Source organism: Dermacentor variabilis, chromosome 1 (genome assembly GCF_050947875.1).
Source record: "Dermacentor variabilis isolate Ectoservices chromosome 1, ASM5094787v1, whole genome shotgun sequence".
Taxonomy (NCBI): Eukaryota; Metazoa; Arthropoda; class Arachnida; order Ixodida; family Ixodidae; genus Dermacentor; species Dermacentor variabilis.
Window position 1 is genome coordinate 95599088 of NC_134568.1, and position 22625 is coordinate 95621712.

The 22625-nt window shown below is 47.1% G+C and overlaps 1 protein-coding gene across 1 annotated transcript in view; it reads left to right on the top strand.

Moving 5' to 3' along the window:
* Positions 1 to 22625, top strand: part of LOC142580923 (putative phosphorylase b kinase regulatory subunit alpha) — a 123157-nt gene that overhangs the window by 56620 nt on the left and 43912 nt on the right. Inside the window, exons 20-23 of the mRNA XM_075691182.1 lie at positions 1191 to 1272; positions 1337 to 1414; positions 17464 to 17540; positions 17720 to 17798. Coding sequence (XP_075547297.1) covers positions 1191 to 1272; positions 1337 to 1414; positions 17464 to 17540; positions 17720 to 17798 — 316 coding nt within the window. The remainder of the gene's footprint in view (positions 1 to 1190; positions 1273 to 1336; positions 1415 to 17463; positions 17541 to 17719; positions 17799 to 22625) is intronic.

Genomic DNA, 22625 nt, shown 5'->3' on the forward strand with positions numbered 1-22625 from the left:
GCCAGCCAAACCCCGGAGACAAACGGCATGACCAGCATAGAAATCCCGGAGCTGTGCAAGCAAGAAGAGCATTTAGGCAACATACTGAAGCTGCTGCTGCTACATTGCCCACTCTTAATTAAGGCATGGTTAATTAAGATGGAGTTAATTAAGGCACTCTAACCCACAACCATTGGTGGGAGTTGAACCCACGACCTTTAGTGATAAGGTAATGTTAATTGATGCATAGTTAATTAAGATATAGTTGAATATGGCACACAAACCCAGGACATTTGGTGATAATTAAGGCGGCATTAGTTGTGGCACAGTTAATTAAGGCACTAGAACACTCGACCTTTGGTGGGAGTCAAACCCACGACCTTGCGTTGCGGCCTAATGTGTAAGCATTGCACGGTGGTTGCAGTGCTTTCACATTCATCCATGTAGTGATAACTAACTGCCCCTTCAACATTTTTTTGTTTTCTTAGACGCGTATAGATCATGTTTTGCACAAACTGACTGATTTAGAATGAGTAAGGAGAGCGGAGCTTTGTACTTTGCAAAGTGTAAGAATATCACAGATTATCGGTGGCCCTAGTTGATGCCACCTTTCTCCCACATAATAATACATGAAATCCTTTTCTTTCCTTTTTTCTTTTTTGCCATAGATGCCTCTCCTTTTTCTGCTTATGTTTATGTAGCACACACGAACTGCACTCTAACATTACGATTTGTTGAATGGCACATGGGGTAACAATCAGATAGTTGCTGGGGCTTTTTATGGTAGTATGGAACTATGTATTGTTATATATTACCGTCTCATATATTTTACTCACTGCTGGCAGGAATGTAAACTGCATTATGCAAGAGTTCTCATTATCCTAACTGCTCAGAAGTTGGCTTAATTTTGTTCTACATAGTAATGATGTTGAATGCATCTGGATGATTGTTGATGTAGCAGGTCGATGTGCTTGTGAATGTATTTTGAAAAAAGAAAAAGATAAAGGAAAACACATGCGTTTGTTGGTGTTGTTAGCCCATCATTAGGCTGACCTATTGGGTTTGCATAAGGGCTTTTGAGTGGGTTCACATAGTGATTATTACTTTGCTGACTGCTATTATAGGCAGCTTCAGTCATTAAGCTGCGGCTGTCCATAAAAATCCTTGATTTTGAATAAATCTCTAAAGTTATTTTTGTTCATCCTCTACAGGGGTCTAAAATGGGACACCGAGCTGGGTGATGGCAATCGTGTAATCACAGTAAGACATCTTCTGAAGGAGCTGTATGAAAAGGTAGGAGATTACTTATTTTGCTGTAAATGACACTACCAGCTCATTAATGTTATTATGTTTTCAGGCTTACAAAGAACACAAGTGGGGTCTTGTGAGACATGTTGCTGGCCTTCTGGGAAAGAAGGTTGAAGACCTTGCAAAGGTATAGCATCCTTTTTTTTATTTACAATATACTGTACTCTTCGGTTAAGACCAAGCAGGTGGGGAAGTAATACATGAAGCAAATAATGACACAAAAAGAGAGATCAGCAAATTTCAGACGAGCAGAGCGATCAGAAAACAGCAGACTCTTAAATTTTAATGGGACTTTGCAGTGGGTGAATGGTAGCACTTAGATCTGTTCAAAAAGTAATCTGCCAAGGGCTTGTGCTGGTTTTAGTGGCACCAAGGGCAGCAGCATGAACAATTGTGAGGGTACCATTGCTGCTTTACTGAGGGAACAACTCCACTCTTGCATGCCAATCCTGGCAGGTCAGGAAACAACGATGACTCTGGCACAAATGATGTAGATGGTTGAAGCAGCTGCTGGTTTAGGTGTAGCTCAATAGTGAGAGAGCCTGTCAAATTCAGAGCGGTGTCAGTGTGGGCTTAATGTACAAGAACTTGACAGGTCCTCTGGAGAGGTGGTAGTGGCTATAGGTTCATGGGACTAAGAATGGAGATGGGGTAGTTCAAGTTGCCTTTCGTCATTCCATGAGTATGGCAAAGTTATCGAGGCGACTGACAGCAAGCAAAGAGCTTTACTGATGCAGCCATGGGAAGAAAAAAGTAGCTTGCTTGCTGGGTCGTGGGCTGCTAATAATCAGGAATATCAGTGATTTGGTACCTGGTATATCCTTGTCATACTGCCACCTTCTATGTACAGTTGCAGGCAGGCCTCCTTGATGAAGTAGAGAATGGAGCTGGGAAAATGGCACCACCATAGAGTTTCCTCCAAAGTTTACTAGCGACAACTTTGGTGCTGCAATCGTTCAGCTACCATATCATAATGGGTAGTACATATTTGTGCTCGTGGCTTCAGACATTCTTGCGGCTCTATTTATTGCACTTTATGTATCTGCCTCTGCTGGCCTAAATTTCAAAGCAATCATATTTTTCTAAATGCAGAAGGCACCAAATTTCTGTGCCCATGCATAATTATGGTAAATTGTTGAATATTATTTGTTAAATTGTTGAACAGTATTTTGTTGAATATTGTTGCAGGAAGAAAGCAGGCCCACGAGTGTAAAATAGTGTATGTTTACAACTGGTGTATATGGCGTTCAGGCAACTGCCAGACTTCGTCTTCCTCTAGTCCATGTCACCTTCTTCTTTCCCTTCACCATAACATCACCCTCCCAGTGAGGTTAGCTCTGTCCTGGTGCAAGTTATATAGACTCACTTAATCGGGGGACATAGGGCTTGAGCCTGGCGACGTGAACAACATTGCTGGTGTCGTTTGGAGGCGCTGAAGGCTGACCGACTGGGGCAATCTCGTGTATGTTATGTCGGACAGTTGACATAAGATCTGGTACGGGCCAGTATAACGGGAAAGTAGTTTTTCCGACAAGCAGACACGATGTGAAGGCGGCCAGAGGAGGACAAGGGAACCAGGTGAAAAGTGGTGGTCTCGGTGCCAAAGATCGTAGCGTTGCTTTTGAGAAGCTTGCGAGACTGTGAGGCAATGACGGGCGACATGTCGGGCCTGGGTGGCTAAGGCAATAGCATTGCAAGCGTAACCAGTACTGGGTGATTGTATTGCAGAAGGTAGCAATGTGTCGAAGGGCAAGGTGAAGTCGCGGCCATACAATAGGTAAAATGGTGAAAATTTGGCAGTGTCGTGACAGGACGAGTTGTATGTGAAAGTGATGTATGGTAAAGCGACATCTCAGTCGCGGTGATCGTCGGAAACATGCATGGCCAGCATTTCAGTTAGTGTGCGGCTGAGTCGCTTGGTGAGGCCATTCGTTTGAGGGTGGTACGCGGTAGCAAGCTGGTGTTCTGTAGAACAGGAGCGGAGCAGGTCATCGATGACCTTCGATAAAAAGTAGTGGCCGCGATCCATGAGTAACTGGCGAGGGGCACCGTGGTACAGGATGACGTCGTATAGTAAGAAGTCGGCGACATCTGTAGCATAGCTGGTTGGCAGCGCTCATGCGATGTCATATCTCGTGGCTTAATCTGTTGCTACAGCAATCCATTTGTTTACTTTGATGGAAATTGGAAAGGGGCCAAGGAGATCGAGGCCCACACGGAAGAAGGGCTCTGTAGGTACCGTATTTACTCGCATAATGATCACACTTTTTTGTCAGAAAAAATTGACGCAAATTCAGGGGTGCGATCATTACGTTGGTTAAATTTCCCGCAAAAAGATTTTTTTTTCATCCTGCATTTGCTGCGAAATGACAACGGGTCAACAAATAGGCGGCTGCCGCTATATGTAGTGTGAGACACTAAAACAAAAATGGCTGCCGGCGGAGCAAGCCGAATGCGCCGAATGCGTTTTTTTTCTTCTCGTGAGTACATTACGTGCATTGAAACAGTTTCTTCCATATCAGTAATGAATAATGAGACATCCTGCGGGGCAGCACTTGTGTCGTCAAGCCAAAATTGACCACTGGCAGGCAGATGCAATTCGCCGTAATAGATAAAACTGTATGAAGTACTGTGATCCCGTGTGTAAGTAGGACGTCTTGCATAGGAGCCGCGATGTAGTGACCGTCGGGCACTGGCGGGGATTACACTAAGTCAATGTAAGTCAGTGCCGAAGGTGGCAAGCTAACGAAGTCAACAAAACTGAGGCGATTGGGGTGGGGTTCAGCGCGATCCAGAACAGGCAGGTCAAGGCGGAGAGTACTGGCAGAACAATCAATGAGAGCAGAATGTGCGGAGAGGAAGTCTAAGCCGAGGATGATGTCGTGGGGACAGTGGGCGATGACTGTGAATAGCACAATAGTGGAGCGATCGGCGAAGGAGACGCGGGCGGCACATATACCAATTATGAGGGCTGTTCCGCCATCGGCGACACGGACAAGAGGCGTCGTGGCAGGCGTGATTATTCTCTTCAGGCGGTTACGAAGGTCAGCACTCATTGCCGACAAATGCGCCCCAGTGTCTATAAGAGCAGATACAAAAACCCCATTGACTTGCACGTCAAGAAGGTTCAGATGAGTGGGCAACGTCAGTAGAGGATTTTGCGGTGTCGGGACCAATGCAGTGTCACATCGAGGCGCTGCATTGTATAGTTTTCTGGCTGGGAGCGGATTCCGAAGGGAGTCAGCGAAAAGGAGCGACGGGGCTGTGGAGAGCGAGATTGTCGTCATTGGGGCGAAAGCGAACAAGAATAGGGGCGGTTCGGCACAGGAGAATCAGTGGTGGCATTATAGGAACGTGCGACATAGGGACGAGAAGGGCCCCCTGCGGGGCGAGAGTAGGCAGTATAAGTAGACCGGGTCGGGAACTCCAGCGACTGCGACAGTGCCGAGAAATGTGCCCGATTCGACACAAATGCGAAAATGCAAAAACAAATGGGCTTGTCATCAGCAGTGCGGCATTCAGATGGGTCGCGGAAACGTGGTGGGCAATAAGATGCGGGATGGGGCAGAGTCGAAGAAGCCGGCTGGGTATCAGGGCGATGGGCCGAGCAGTTGGTGTGAAGACCCATGTTTGCGAATTCCTGGCGGACAACTGCCTGGATCAGGGAAACTGTGACTGCAGGTGCATTGGAGGAGCTGGAGTCGAAGGCAGCCGGATTGGCGGCCTCAATCTCACGCCGGACGATCCTGGTAACGTCGCCAGTGTTGTTGGGACGAGGAGCGTCGGCACAGGAAGATGTCGCTGTTGTGTTGGGCAGACGGGCAAACTGCTGGTCGATACGTCGGCTTTTAGCGAGTTCCAGGCGGCGGCACTCTTTTATAACTGCATCCACTGTCGCCACGTTGTTGAAAATGAGCAAGTTGAAGGCGTCATTGGCAATGCCTTTGAGGATGTGGGAAACCTTGTCGGACTCAGTCATATGTGCGTCAACTTTGCAGCACAGAGCCAAGACGTCCTGAATGTATGTGACGTAGGGCACTGTTGACGTCTGCACACGGCTGGATAACGCCTTCTGCGCGGCAAGTTGGTGACCGTATGGGTTGCCGAATAAGTCTCGGAGCTTTTGCTTAAGCGAATTCCAACTGGTAAGCTCATCTTTGTCAGTCCGAAACCAAACTCGAGGTGTGCCACCAAAGTAAAAGACTGCATTGGCGAGCATGATAGTAGGGTCCCACCGGTTATTGCGGCTGACGGGTTCGTACAGGCTGATCCAGTCCTCGTCGTCTTCCCCATCTTTGCCGGAGAATACGCCAGGATCATGGGGAGTGGGGAGGGTGATGTAGGTCGTCGAAGTGGCAGCAGGTGTTGGAGGCGGCTGAGTCGAGTTGTCATCGCCGGGAGCCATCAAGGAAGACTCGATGTACCGGCCACTGCGAAGCTCCGTGACGAGGTACAGGGAACGTCCACCTCCACCAGATATGTTACGTAGGAAGACACAGACGAAAAGCTATATACAAGTATATTTACAAGGGAATGTGCCGCCCTTGGCCAAGAGGCAAGAGCCCGCGCTAGCCTACAATCGTCGTCGTCTTCTCAATGTTCGCCTCTTCGTCATTGCAAATACTGTTCCGTAGCAATATCGTTAATATCGGCAAGTTTGCGGCAGTAACGTAGCGATGTCCACTTTGAGGGGACCGAAACAGATGGGTGCGCTTAGCTGCCAGTGACATAGGAACACATGGCAGGCAGGCTGAGTCAACTGCGGCATTTGTCTTCACTACTATCCTAATACAACACGCTTCCGCTAAGGGTTGGCGAATATCTTAGCTGTGTTACAAGCGTCGGCGTGTGAACAGGGTACACTCCTAACCTATCAGTGTAAACGTGGCTGCTATAGTTGCCGCTCGCGATTTGTTGCGTGCCCACGAGTGCAGACTAGAAGAAACGAAAGGCACCTTTTTTTGTTGTTGTTGTTGACCACAACCATTATAAAGCCTACACATAATAAAGGCAAGTTTGGTTGTAGCTTTTCTTTTTGTGATGGAAGTGCGGAAAATGATGAAAGGAATGAAATGGGGCATCTGCTTAAGAATGTTTGGTGCGTGCAGACCGCTTGGTTTGTCTTGAAGAGTTGTTCGTGTAGCATTCGACAGATGGTAAGCGCAATCATTATTAGCTAGACTTGGTACACAACATATCGCTGTGGCGAGTTCGGGGTGCGATCATTACACGGGAAATTAGAAATGCGAATTTTGATGACAAAATTCAGGAGTGCGATCATTATGCAAGTAAATATGGTATATCGATTGGTTGAAGTAAACCAGCAGGAGGCATAGCAGGCGTCTTCTGGCACTGACACAAGGTCGCAAGAAGCGACATAACGGCGCACGGAGCAATAAATGCCGGGCCAGAAGAAGCGGCGCCAACTCGTAGTGATGCCAAGATGTCCAGCAGTAGGAACGTCATGAAGTTGCTGGAGCACAGCCAGTCGAAGGTGCGTGGGAACGACTAGACGGAGCTCCGGGCCATCAGGATGAACACTATGACGGTATAAAGCTCCATTGCGCAAGCTGAACATTCGGAGGGATGGGTCATTGGGCGAAGAGCTTAGGCGTTCCGTAAGTGTTCGAAGAACAGGATCTTGGCGTTGCTCGTCACCAATATGGAGGAAGCCGGAGAGGGATAGAACACTGATGTCTGAGTCTGCATCGGTATTGACTGGTTGATCCATGGGATTGTGGGACAGGCAGTCAGCGTCTTTATGCAGGCGCCCTGACTTATACATAATAGAAAATGTATATTCTTGTAGACGCAATGCCCACCGTGCAAGTCATCCAGTTGGGTCCTTCAAAGAAGAGAGCCAGCAGAGGGCGTGATGATCGGTTACGATGCAGAAGCTCCTACCGAAAAGGTACGGTCGAAATTTCGCGACCGCCCATACGAGCGCGAGACATTCTCTCTCAGTAATGGAGTAATTTCGCTCGGGCGTGGAAAGAAGGCAGCTGATGTAAGCGATGACACGGTCTTGGCCCTGTTGACGCTGAGCAGGGACAGCGCCGATGCCATGACCACTCGCGTCAGTTCGTACTTCAGTAGGCGCAGAAGGGTCAAAGTGTGACAGAATCAGGGAAGTTGTAAGCCGCTCAGTCAGGGTAGAGAAGGCTTTCTCCTGCGGTGGTCCCCAAGAGAAAGAGACATCTTTCTTAAGTAAGTCAGTGAGAGGGTGAGCGATGTCGACAACATTTTTTCACAAATCGCCGGAAATAAGAGCATAAGCCCAGAAAACTACAGACCTCGTTTGTTGAACAAGGTACAGAAAAATTTCGCACGGCGTGAACTTTCTGTGAATCAGGCTGGATTCCGGCGGCATTTACGAGATGGCCGCGCATGTTAATTTCACGGAGACCGAAATAGCACTTGGAGGTGTTTAGCTGAAGGCCAGCCCTGCAAAACACGGAGAGTATGGTTGTGAGGTGCTGCAGGTGGCTCTCAGAGTTCGGCGAAAACACAATCACATCGTCGAGGTAACAGAGGCATGTAGACCACTTCAAGCTGTGCAAGAGGGAGTCCATCATGCGCTCGAGTGTAGCTGGCACATTGCATAATCCAGAGGGCATGACTTTAAATTGGCACAGACCGTCCGGTGTGATGAAGGCAGTTTTCTCGCGGTCCATCTCATCGACGCTAATCTGCCAACAGCCAGAGCGGAGGTCAATTGAGGAAAAATATTGGGATCCGTGAAGGCAGTCAAGAGCGTCATCAATGCGAGGCAGGGGATAAACATCCTTCTTTGTTATCCTGTTGAGGTGACGGTAGTCAACGCAGAGACACCACTAGTTGTCTTTTTTCTTTTTCTAAGACAATGGGTGATGCCCACGGGCTAGTGGATGATTCAATGATGTCCTTTTCCATCATCTTGTCTACCTCTTTCTGTGTGATGGCCCTTTCTGTTGCGGAGACACGATATGAGGGCCGCCTATGAATGGGGCTGGCATCACCGGTGTTTATGCGATGCGTGACAACAGATGTCTGGCCCAGTGGACGATCGTCCAAATCAAAGATACATGTATCCCGATTAGATGACAGGAGGTGACGCAGAGCTGTTGTTTGCTCGAAAGGAAGGCCAGGGGCAATAATCTTAAAAACATCGTCCGCAGGCGTCGAGTAAGAAGGAGTGGGTGACAATTCGTTGGTACTGAAGAAGGATTCAGAGGTCAAAGAAGAAATCTCAAATTCTTCCAAAGGAGGGATATGCGCTGTGGCGATACCATGTGGCAGCACTTGCAACGAAAATCCAAAATTGAGGATGGGCACACGAGCGCAGTTTTTGCAGATCCAAATTAAAGTGCTCGGTAGGGCAATGTTGCGCGACAAAACTACGTCAGTAAGCGCAACACGATGTACTCGCCATCAGGTACGGGAGGACAGGGCGTCAGGAGGATGTTTGTAGCCGCCTGTGGAGACAGCCTTGCATACTCAGAACATAAGCGGTGTGAAGCACAAATTGCATCGGCAGGAAGCGGCAGATCCAACTATACAACACCTGTGGAGCAGTCAATTTGGGCAGAGTGCTTCGAAAGCAAGTCAAGGCTCAGAATTAGGTCGTGCGGACAGTGCTCCAGAAAAATAAATAAATCAACGGTATAATGGCCCCCAATGGTCACACATGCTGTGCACATTCCAAGAACAGGTGAAGTACTCCCATCGGCGACTCACACAGTGCATGGTACGGCGGGCATCAGAACCTTTTTGAGCCTTCGGCGGAGAGCAGCGCTCATAACTGAAAGCTGCACTCCTGTGTCAATGAGAGATGTAACAGGAATACCATCAACTTCAATGTCCAGTAGGTTTCCATGTGTAGGCAGGGTCAACAGAGGATTTGTGGGCCGGGTCGGAGTTGCAGCTTCAAATCCGGAAGCTGCACCGCCTAGTTTCCCGAAGTGAAGCAACCAGTTGCAGAAAGAGACGAAGAGCGGTGAACGAGAGGCGAATGGGACCTACGATCTTGCGGAGATGGGGGTGTGGTTGGATCTTGGTGGAGCACTGTTGGCCTTGGATGTTCCTAGTCTGCGTATAGGGCGAGAAAGTATGATTGTCTGGCGCTTGGCGGTAGTGACTCGGAAACGACCACCGAGGAGGCAATGACCAGTGGTTGCGACAATGACGGGCGATGTGTCCAATACCAGAACAATTAAAACAGATGGGTTTATCATCCGCTGTGCGCCAGTCAGCTGGGTTGCGATGCAATGGCGGAAAGCTTTGCGTCTGGGAGCGTGAGGTCGGAGTATTCTGATAGGTGTTTGTATGGCGGACCGAGCAGAGAGATGGAGTGCCCAAGTTTGCTATGTCCTCCCGAACTACGGCTTGTATAAGGGAGATAGCGGGCACGTTTTCCTGACAGTCTGAATGAACTGGAGCCGGAGCCATAGCCTCAAGCTCACGGCGAACAATACGCGTTATATCTTTCAGTCCTGTCGGCTGAACGAACCGCGGCGGGTCTTTGTAAGGAGATGTCGCAGTGGTATTGGGCAATCGGTCGAAAGTTTGAGCGACGCGGCGGCCCTTCACTTGTTCGAAGCGCCGGCACTTCATTATAATTGCATCCACAGTGGCACAATCCTTACACATCAGGAAATTGAAGGCATCGTCTGCAATACCTTTTAGTATGTGACCAATCTTGTCTACCTCGGTCATGTTGTTATCAGCCATGCAACAGAGGGCCAGCACATCCTGTATGTACACAACATAGGATTCTGTGGACGTCTGAGCGCGGCACACAATTTCTTTTTTTGCTGCCAGCTGACAACCGACAGGTCTGCCAAACAGGTCTCGCATATTTTCTTTGCAGACATCCCAGCTCGTTAGGTCATCTTCATGTGTATCGTACCATTGCTTCGCAGTTCCTCTCAGATAAAATATCAGGTTTGCTAGCATCATTGTTGGATCCCAACTGTTGTTGTCCCACACTCGCTCGTACGTCATTAGCCAGTCTTCGACGTCAGCGTTGTCCGTGCCACGAGATGTCCCCGGGTCCCGCGGATGAGTGAGGATGACCATTGGCACGGGCTGCTGAGGCGTTGTCGCTTGTGTCGGTTGATTTGCCATTGTCGCGGCAGGTAGATGACGTCCACTGCGAAGTTCCGTGATTGTACCCACAACCTTCCACCAAAATGTTGCAGGAAAGAAGCAGGCCCACGAGTATAAAATAGTGTATATTTATAACTGGTGTATATGGCGTTCAGGCAACTGCCAGACTTCGTCTTCCTCTAGTCCATGTCACCTTCCTTCCTTTCACCGTAACAATATTGCCACATGGTGTGGCACAGCAAGGGGACCGAAGAAGAGGAAAACGAGGTTCATTCGGCATCGCTCGTCAACGGTTACGTTTCGTGAAGTACAAACGCCTGGATCCCCATTCAGCGTGTATACTTCAGCAGGGTATACGCGACAATTTGGTGGAGGCGCTGGGTACACCCAACTTATGCAGGAGACCCCACTGGGCAGCAAGAACCTCGCACAATTCGAATTGACTCCAGTTCACCGCACAAGCCGCCGAATCCGAGGCCTCGCCCCAGAATTTGGAAACCTCCAAGAAAAAGTGATGACTACGACCACTGCGACTTTACGGAACGGGTGACACCGACTTACCTAACGCTGCTGAACCCCCAAGTGCCGAGGGCTTTTCATGGCGACACATTTGAAGATGTGGAAGACAGGCTGGCGGAGTTCGAGTGCGTGGCTGCGTTTAACGACTGGGACAACAACGCCAAACTCAGGAACGTCTACTTCAGCCTCCAGGATGGTGCTCGCACATGTTTTACAAACCGCAAAAGTGTCCTGTCATCCTGGCCTGAATTCCAGCGCAAGCTACTGGAGACTTACTCCAGCCCCGATCGCCAGGAAAAAGCGGAGCGAACCCTTCAGTCACGCTTGCAAAAGCCCAACGAGAGTGTCGTGATGTACGTGGAGGACATGACGCGTCTCTTTCAGCGTGCCGAACCGAGCATGTCGGAAGAGAAGAAGGTGCGTCATCTGATGAGAGGCGTAAAGAAACAGCTCTTTGGCGGTCTTGTTCGGAATACACCCAAGACTGTCGCGGAGTTCCTCACCGAAGCCACCGCAATGGAGAAAACGCTTCAGCAACGGTCGAACATGTACAACCGACAAGTAAATGCCCCCTGTGCTCCGGATACGCCGGTAGGCTTCGGGTGTGACGTCGCCTTGCTTTGCGAGCTCATTCGCTCAGCGGTTCGCGACGAGCCGCAGAAGCACCACGGTACGTCACCACCGCCAGTCAGCTCCCTTGCCAGCGTTGTATGCAACGAAGTACAGCAGGCACTGCAGGTATCTCTTTGCAGCAGTGAAGCGCCACCTCTGCCACGCGAGTCCCGGTGCAAGACTTACGCAGAAACCTTACTGAGCCCCGCCCAAGCTTTCGCACCTACTTATGTTGCGTCGCCAGTCGCGTTGCAATCAGCACAAGTCGCTCCGACAACTCCGCGACCATACTTCGACGACCGCCGAACACCCGCGAGGAACTCAGAAGTTTGGCCAGCACCCGATCGACGCTGGTCATGTGTATCGGGAGTGCCCCTATCGACGACTCGGACTGCGGGGTTTTTCTATTAACTCGCCTCGACCTAGGTTTGACCAGAGGCCTCCCGACATCGCAGAATTCATCGAACAACAGTGCCGGCCGGGCACATTGCAGCGGCACTCGCGCTCGCCCTCACCGCGGCAATATTTCCTTGCTCGTGATACCACCTCGAGGACGACGCAAGGAAGATCACCAAGTCCACGCCGGGAAAACTGACATCAGCGACCTTCTGAGGCGGGGCCGCTGTTACTGGACACGCTGAAGACCTCGTATCGTGCCGACTGCAGAACAACGAAAACACGACGACGCCAGAACTAGTTCCCGCGAACAAGATCTCACTGGACATACCTGTGTTGATCTACGGCAGAAAAATAAGTGCACTTGTAGATAACAGCGCCAATTACTCTATTCTCAGTGGCAAACTGGCAACCGTTCTGAAAAAAGTTACGTTGCCCTGGAACGGAGCACCAGTTCGTACGGCAGGTGGCCACGTCGTCACACCGCTTGGCTTATGCACGGCGAGAGTAGAAATTCGTGGTGCTGCTTTTCCTGCCACTTGTATGTTTCTACGCGAGTGTTCCCGCGATTTAATTCTTGGAATGGACTTTCTCCGGGAATATGGCGCCATTATTGACCTTCGCGAGTGCTGCATGACTTCTCGACGCAAAGGGCAACAACACAGACCGACGCCGTTGGACACAGATCCGCACTTCACGTTTCGGACAACAGCATCACGATACCGCCGCGTGCGGGTGTTATGGTTCCGGTCAAGTCCGACGAACTACAAGACGGTGAAGCCATTCTAGAAGGCAACATTTCTATGTTACTGACCCAAGGTATTTGTGTAGCGCGAAGCCTTGTGGAGCTTCATGCTAGCCAGACAGTGGTCCTCATTACCAACTTAACCTTTGAGCATCGGCACATTTTTTGTGGCACTGCCGTCGCCTACGCCGAACCATCAACGGACATCGTCGAGTGCTTTGCTTCTGAAGTGGACACAGACGACTTCGCTCAGAGACATCGATGTAAACTCCAAGCTTACGGACGACCAAAAGAGCGCACTGCAGGAACTCTTGAACGAATTCCGCGCATGCTTCGCTCGGTCTATAAGGTGGGCCAAACACCAATCACGAAGCACCGAATAATGACATCCGCCGACGCATGCCCCATCAAGCAACAGCCTTATCGTGTCTCACCGAAAGAATGTGAGGCAATTCAAGCCCAAATCAAAGAGATGCTAGATGATGGTGTCATTCAGCCTTCGTACAGTCCGTGGTCGTCCCCGGTTGTTTTGGTCAAGAAAGAAGACGGAACGCTTTGTTTCTGTGTTGATTATCGACGCCTCAACGATGTCACCAAGAAGGACGTGTACTCACTACCATGTATCGATGACTCTTTAGACAGGTTGCGTTGAGCTAAGTATTTTTCATCTCGATCTAAAGAGCGGTTACTGGCAAATTGAGGTAGATGAACGAGACCACGAAAAAACTGCTTTCGTCATTCCAGATGGCCTTTACGAATTCAGGGTACTTCCTTTTGGGCTCTGTTCAGCACCAGCAACTTTGCAGCGAATGATGGACACCATTCTCGCTGGTCTGAAGTGGCAAAGCTGCCTCGTCTACCTCGACGACGTGGTTGATTTTCAGCGTCATTTGACGACCACCTGAAATAACTGCGGCAAGTTCTCGAAGCCATCCGATCGGCCAACCTCACTTTTAAGTCTCAGAAGTGTCATTTCGGCTACAAGGAGCTCATGTTTCTGGGACGCGTAGTCAGCGCGGAAGGCGTTAGCCCCTATCCCGCGAAAACTGCCGCTGTAGCCACGTTTCCAACACCAACCGACAATAAAGGTGTCCGACGCTTCCTGGGCCTTTGCGCATACTACCGGCGTTTCATCGAAAATTTTTCGAAGATGGCGGAACCACTGACTCGACTCACGAGGGACGATGTATCGTTCGTCTGGACCTCAAAGCAAGAGACTGCTTTCACTGAGCTTAGACAGCGTCTGGTGTCAGCACCAGTTTTGGCCAACTTTGACGAGGAGGCGGACACGGAAGTTCATACAGACACCAGTAACGTTGGTCTTGGTGTGGTGCTTGTACAACGGCAGGAAGGTATTGAAAGAGTGATCGCCTATGCAAGTCACACGCTATCGCGTGCAGAGACCAACTACACCACTACGGAGAAAGAGTGTCTTGCTGTTGTATGGGCGCTGGCCAAATTTCGACCTTACCTCTACGGCCGCCCATTCAAAGTTGTAACCGATCATCACTCGTTATGCTGACTTGCAAATCTGCGGGACCCTTCTGGACGACTGGCATGGTGGAGTCTACGTTTGCAGGAGTATGACGTGACCATCATGTACAAGTCGGGCCGCATGCACGAAGACACTGACGCACTCTCGCGTGCCCCTATCGACACTACCGACCAAGACATTGAGGATGACGGTGTTTTCCTTGGGGCCGTAAGCGTTACTGATTTGCCCACATGGCAGCGCGCAGACGACTCACTACGGCCTATATTCAAACATCTGGAGGGACAAAACCCATCAATACCCCGGCACATCGCTCAAGGATTGTCGTCTTTTTGTTTATGACATGGCGTCTTGTATAAGAACTCCGCTGCCACCAACAAGACGTACCTTTAGGTCGTTCCAGCAGACCTCCGTGCCGAAGTTTTATTCGCCTGTCATGACGAGCCTCCGTCAGGCCATTTGGGTTTTACGCGAACGCTTGATAGAGTGCGCAAATCGTACTACTGGCCGAAACTTGCCGAGTGTGTTCAGCGGTACGTCCAAGCCTGCCGTGAATGCAAGCACCGAAAGTCGCCAGCTGTGAAGCCTGCGGGATTGCTGAATCCGATTGACCCACCTGGCCAACCTTTCGACCAGGTCGGCATGGATCTTCTCGGCCCGTTTCCTCTGTCATCTTCTGGCAACAGGTGGATAATCGTCACCACAGACTACTTAACGCGGTATGCTGAGACAAAGGCGTTGCCTCGAAGCACAGCTTCCGAGGTTGCCCAGTTTTTCATACATAGCATCGTCCTACGGCATGGCGCCCCATCGCACGTCATCACAGCACATTGAAGACGTTTTTAAACTCAGCTGCACAACCCATCGAAGGACAACTGCCTATCATCCGCAGACAAACAGCTTGACCGAACGACTGAACAAAACGATGACTGACATGCTGTCTATGTATGTAGACATACAGCACAAGACGTGGGACGAGATACTCCCATACGTAACATTTGCCTATAACACTGCTATGCAAGAAACAACATGCTTCACGCCGTTTTACCTCGTTTACGGCCGTGAAGTGCAGACTATGTTAGAAGCAATGCTGCAGTGTGACAGCATCGACCACCTCGATCTCACCCAAGATACCGAACTCTTCGTGCAATGCGCGGAAGAAGCCCGTCAGCTTGCCCGAGTGTTCATAAAGAAACAACAGAGCATCGATGCGTAACGTTACAATCTCCGCCATCGACAAGTCGAGTTCCAACCTGGCGATCAAGTTTTGGTCTGGACTCCCGTACGCCGAAAATGTCTATCCGAGAAGCTTTTGAGTTTCTACTTCGGACCTTACAAAGTGTTGCAGCGAATTAGTGACGTGAATTACGAAGTCCTTCCTGACGGAAGCCAGCCTCCCCGACGTCGACAACCGCATTCTGAGATTGTGCACATTGTGCGGTTCAAACCATACTATAGCCCCTAAAATCCGACGTTTTCAGCCGCTTACGTTAGTTTTTGTTGTTGCTCGTCCCTCAGTGCCTTGTGACTATAGCCTATGTGTTCGTCCTAGGCTATCTCGGCGCTCTCACGTCAAGCCTGTGTATGTTTTCATTCTTTTGTTATTATTTTTTTTTTTTTGGAGAGGGAGTAGTGACACATGGTGTGGCACAGCAAGGGGACTGAAGAAGAGGAGAATGAGTTTCATTCGGCATTGCTCATCAACGGTTACGTTTCGTGAAGTACAAATGCCTGCATCCCCATTCAGCGTGTATACTTCAGCAGGGTATACGCGACAATATCATAAATTTGCAAAGTCAAAAAGGCATTTAAGCCATGGTTTGGTGGGCATTTTGGGGAATTTCCCCTTCGCTGTATGCCAGAGGTTTTCCCAATGTGCAGTGCAACAAATGCAATTTCTGTTTAAGAAACACGTTAGCAGGCTTTAAATAGCAGTGCCATTTGTTAACTTTATATTGCTAAACATTTAGCAAATATTTTTATCTGAAAATTAAAACAGAAGAAGAAAGCTTAAGGTTATAATGATTTTAATTAGGATAATTTATGTTCCATCAGTGAGATAGGCTCTTTGTCGCTCTTGTTGTCACCTGAAGACACCTTGTAATCAGCAGCAGAGTCTTCTGAATCGGAGTTCATAATCCAGAATTTCTGCATCATTCAAATTATGTGTGGGCTTTATGCACTGCTCTGCCATGTCTGAAAACAAAAGGTGCAAGTGACACTGATTTTGTCATACTATCTGTTGTATAAAAACAAACCCTGCTATACAATTTTAGCCCAACAGCTGTGGCCGGCACCTTACCTTGGAGGTCACGCTGAGGACTTGTGTATTCTGAGTCATACACCACTTTCGGCAAGTGCTAATGGCGGTATTTTCCCCTTTTCTTTCTTTCCCAGTTTCTCTATCAACAACATCCACTTTTGCAAGTCTTTCGTGATGCATCTACTTTTATTTTACAATGTAGATATAGAGACTGCTCTATATCTACATTGACTGAAACTAGGCTTTTTACAGGGCACAGTTTTTTTCAGTTGGCATTTGAAAGGAATCTTTAGCTAAGGGGCAACTTTACATTCCAATTTATATATATGTGAAATGCAGAAGTGCTCTCATTAGACAATTGCTGAGCTGATTTGAATGAAATTAGTTGCATTTAAGAGAGAAAGCTAAGTTCTACCAGCTTTTGGAAGCCGAATTGTGATTTTGAATTTTTGAAAATGGTAATTTTTTTTAATTCCTAATTTTCGGTGGTTTCCTATGGCATGATAAGGAAAAAGTTAAAATTCTGCTTGACTGTCTGTGAAAACATCAAGCTAGTGTAAAGGGCATTAGGGTGACTTTGTGAGCAGTGATGAGTTCAATTGTGGTGACAGGAGGCTCAGCAGTGAAGGTGAGCTTGGATTTGATGGTCCATTTACTATGGACTGAGAAGGCAGAGTGGGTGCTTTATTTGTCTATGTTAAATGCAGCGTTGATGTAGAAATATGATTGAGGAGTCTTCAAAGGCCATGTGCCGATTGAGAACAGAGAAAGAAAGAACAAAAGAGTGAAAGAGAGAAAGATGGAAAGAAAGAGAGAACGAAAGTACCTTTAAGTAGTGCATTAGGTGCTTGCATGTATCGTTGAGGAGGTTCACCTACAGCCCCATACGTTTACTTCTCACTGTGACTCGTTATGTCTTGCAAGAAGTCTGACACCTCCGACTGTATAGCTTAATCCATTACCATGTGTGCAGCAGGCTTTCACCTTCATGTGTTACAGAAGTGTAACATGCTGCCGAACTTTTTTTTAACAAATACGGTGTCCCATTTCTATTCTTTACAGGCCGTGACAGATCTGCTTGTACGGCAGAAGCAAGTTACCGTAGGCATGCCACCGATGAATGAATACACCATCACAAGGCAAGCTGCATGTAGATGCACACTGTTTGCCTGCCTGTCTTTATCTTTCTCTCTCTTTGATTTCAGTCAAAGTACTTCTATGCTTTTTCTTGTCTGGCGTATGCAGAGTCTTTAAGTAGCACTGTAATGTATGTATGTCGGTAGATTTGGGGACTAACACGTTTTTGTGATGTTTGTAGGCCACAGCCAGCGAAACAGCTTCGTATTATCATTTACAAAGCCCATGGCGCTGATAAAAGTGCGGCTATGTTGACCCAAGTAAGGCATCTGGTTCACTCGGGAGCTTGAGGTGCACTCCCACTGCCTGCCTGCCTGCCTGCCTGCTGGCACCTCTTCTGTGGCAAGCACTTTTTCAAGCATGGCATGGTACTCACCCCATCATTCACTTGAATGGCACGCATTCTTTGTTCTGGTGCTTATTGCCAGTGCTATCCCTTATGCTAGAAGTGCAGCATGTCTGCCTGCTCTTTTGTTTTCCTTTGGACTGATGGTCTAATTTTTATCTATGTCCTATTTTTACTTTCTCTGTAAGGGAATTTCATTTTGTTTGATTCAGGTTGAGTAGGGGGGGGGGGGGTGTATGTTGAACAACACATGATTCTGGTTGGTAGATTCTCTTCAATGACGCTTGCGGACCGAGAAATTTTGCATACAAAAAGTTACATTAGCTTTATTGTAGTTTATTCACATCTATAGCATCTGACCAGCGAACAGTGTCATAGCCAGCTTTTTATGTTGTGGGGCTATCAGTCAATTTTCTCGAATTGAAAACTTCAGCATTCATGTTACTAGAAATGCAGGAGGTGCATTGATTCAAAGATAGATTGATTTGGTAGAAACAAGTATAAAAGGATAAAGGACCTGCATTCTTGGAAAGAATGAGTAGGTTGAAAGATGCTCTGACTCTATTTAAGGTTGCTTGTGGCATAAAGAGTGCTATGGCAAGCAGGCATACTGTGCATGTTCTGGTCTGCAAGCTGCTGTACTTGTGTCCACATATTGTTAATGTAACAAAAAGTGCAATATCACATTCAATATGTGCTACAACATGGGCTCTTGTGGCTCAAGGTGCTCTGCGACTGCACGGCAGTGCCAATATATGGAAAATTGGAGACCTAAATGCACTTCCAATTACTTCTATTTAGTTTACCAATTTTTCGCACATTGACACTGCCGTGCAGTCTCAAAGCCCCTTGGCCCACAGGATCCTGTTAGTAGCCCATATTGAATGCAATAGTACCTGCTAAAAGACACTTCCAATGGTGTAGGTAAGAGCTCTGTCAACTTGGTTTCCTTACTCCTGGTTACGTGGAGGGTTCTACATGCAGACCAAAGTAACAATGACCAGGCATGGGAGTATAGTTTCTCTGTGAAGAACACTGCATAACACTTGCTTTCCTGATGCAGTGCCTGGGGCTGTGAAGCTTGCCCACCAGAAAAAAAAAAAAAGAAAGCTGTCTGGTGCTGTGGTGCATAATATAATAGAATTTTTTCACATCAAGAGGACAGAGACAATGCACTGTTTTAGTTTGTTACACAGAATGATATCCTCTGTATTTGGATATATTTTTTTTTAACTGTGGTTCATGGTGGTTTGTGGAGCCCGAGGGTTCCTCAAAGGTGCTCAAGGGGGGTTTGCAGGGCTGCTCTAGATTCACATTATCATTTGTTGAACGAGCAAGCAAGATGTCTAGCAATGTATTTTCAACAACCTGTGTCTATGAAGCCATATCCTCTATATTGACTAAAATCATGTCAAATCAAAAACAAGAAATAGCGTTTGCATTGAACTGGACTTGGGTATCTGACTGCCTTTAGTAGAACCTGATGTCAGAACTGTTGCTTGACAAACCTTCCATAACATAGCCTTTCTGACTGATTGTGGACAACAATCATGTTTGTGTACCTTATGTGAGAAATGTTACTTAACCTAACCGTTCATGACATAGCCTTTCCGATTGATTTTGGACAAGTTATGTATGTGTTATACATCTAAAACATAATATTGGCAGATTTAAATAATACATAATGTGTTTTTAGTTATGACTCCAGCACTACATCTGGCTTTCTGTGCATGATTTTGCATTTAAAGAAATTTCATAAAGGGGGTCTCTGCATAACATGTGAGAAGGTCGAGAGGCATGCTCTGGCTACAAGTTTGAAATCCATTTGTATAATTGCTGTAATTTATTGGCTGGTGCCTTGTCCTGCACTGCCTTTGGCATCTTCTTTCTGCCTGTGAGGTGGCAGTCATCCTTTCTGTCTTGCAGTGTGCTTGCTGCAGGTTGATGAGAAGATTGTATGCTTGGGTTATGAGTTGTCAGATGTTAGATGAATAACAAGATTTAAATAAGTGTATGGTCAAGACAAAACTACTTATTCTAGCGGGACATTATGAGAAATTTTGGTTCCTATGTTCTTGCCTGTGTTACTGACCTTTACTGCTGCTTATGCACAGTGCTCGCACATGACTATAGCAGGAAGCACGTAAAGGAAAATGATTTGCGTGGATAATTGTGTTTGATAGCAGCTGGCTTATAGGACACTAGAATAGCAGTAAAAAAGATTTTGAGGTCGGGTATGTTTCCGTCAATCAGGCTTCTGTTTTTGAAAGTGCCTGTTTTTGTGGACTATAATCTGTGGCCTGTGCACACAGTTGACATTTCTTTATGCACATATACTCCATGGGCACAAACTCTTAATGAGCTCATACTTAAAGCATGTGTTACAATTGAAGTTTCTATATTACCAGTGGCATGTTCCGCAATACCAGGCCTGACTGCAGTTGTGATTCCTTACTGTAGTACATTACATATAGAAATCAGCAACATATTTTTCGTTTGTAGACATTTTTCAGGCACCATGTTGTTTTTCCATCTATGATCATTGCATGAAAGTGATGTGGACAAGCCGTATTCATCTGAGATGGTAACTAGGTCATGTAAGCGTGACAGACAAGCTTTACTCATAGAAAACATGAAATAGATTAAAAATGGGCTGCTGTCAGGTAGAGGTAAAAGTGCGACATTGAAAATGCCACTGACAAGATCAGTATAAGTGATGCCTGGGCATGCAGGTGCAACATTACCACTACCGCTTGGCTGAAACACTAAGGTGTCGCTTGCCAACTTGTGCTGCTTTACTTGGGAGAGAGTCTGGTGTGGGAATTAACATACGTGGCTGTAACTTTTGTAGAGTGTGCTACTGCTCAAGGAGCACTTGGGAGCTATGCAAGTTACACTCAGTGCATGAATGTGTCATTTAGCATTTGTAGGTTTGTTCTTATAATTAAATAGGTATGGATAACAACAAAACATGCTTTATCACTGCCTTTGCATTGAAATCTTTCTTTGTAGATAATTTCACTGCAGAAATTTATATATTATTTTAAGTTGGTTAAAGTTTGTGCTGTGTACTACTTAGGTTTTGCCAAGATTTATATATATATATATATATATATATATATATATATATATATATATATATATATATATATATATATATATAGAGAGAGAGAGAGAGAGAGAGAGAGAGAGAGAGAGAGAGAGAGGGTCGGATCCACCACAACCGCATCACTGGATTGAAGGTTTTTCCCCCCTGTGCACCTGTTTCCCCACCTGCATCCTGCCAAGCATTGTGTGTTGGTATATGGCAACATCTTTGCATGAAGACAGACCCTGCTAATAAATACATGGAAAATATTACACAAGTGAAACAGTGCAATGATATCTTCAACAAAACGTTAAAAAAGGGAAAAAAATGAATGACAGTATTACAGTAACAGTAATGAGCACTTGCAGTTGTGGGGTCCTCCTATGAAGGTCGCCTATTGCACTTCATTTCACAAAGTTTCATGATGAGAAAAAAAAATGGTTTTTATGTAAATGTCCAGCCTGTCAACTAGCTTGCATAAGACGTCTTCAAAAGCCTGACTCTTTGCTGCCACTCCCCCAGGTGTGTCGCGTTTTCCTGATGTTGTAAATACTGTTGGCTGTATATGCCACAGTGTGATGCTAAAGTTTGTGATTTGCAAAGTTGCTTGTTCTTGTATTTATTTTATGTTAGTCTTTTACTTGGCGTGTGCATTTCTTCCACTGTTCTCCAATACAGTTTACAGTTGACAAAACCATCAATTACATGTAAATGCTTGCTCCAATTCTCGAGTTGCTTGTCCCTTCAGTGGCCAAACTGGTCCTGGTGCATTGCCATGGGCACTTTTGCAGCCCACAATGCAACTATTCATGTTACCATGGTCAAGGGCTCATAATACAGCAGTCACAAACAAAAAACATCATTCACAATGCAAGAATACAACGGCACAAACATGCTGTCCCTTTACAGGTAATTGCTTTGCTTGTTGCCCTAGGCTGTACAGGAACAAAATTTTTAATGTGAAGCATTATTAAGATAAATAAATCTGTGGGTTTCTTTATATGTTTGGCCAGGTAGCCTTAATCGCAGTGTCAGTAATAAAAATTACGGCAGCACCCATCTCCCAGTGAATGTTGACGTTAATGCGATCAGCATTAAAGCAGCGTAGCAACGCACCATACTACCAATGCCGACCATGCCAACCATGTCATGTATGAGGCATGTATGCAGCCGGGCTCCTCTCTCGCACTTCCTACTGGACGTGCTGTGCCATCTAGCACCGCCACCACGAAGTCCATGTGTGACACATGCCTGAATATACATTCAAACAAAATTTTTTTAAATACCTATATAGGATTCGATTCCACCCAACATTGGAGAAGTCTGAAACAACATTTTTTGTCACTGAAGAGCTGCACATACCCAGTGGCCCATGCCCAGTCACCAAATGTTAGCATGAAAGAGGTTCACTGATCAGCGGCACATACCCAGTGCTGCATACTCGAGACCCAAGTTTGTGGCAAAGCAGTTCATTGAAGAGTGGCACACACCCATTGTCACATACCTAGTGAGCCAAGTTGGTTCGATGGGTGCTTTCAAACTCGGTTCCCTCAGCACAGCAGCCACAGACCACAAGCAACCGGTCACCCAAGTTGTCTGAAACACTGTTCGAGACAGATAGACTTCTGTCCGTCCGTCCGTCCGGAATAGGTT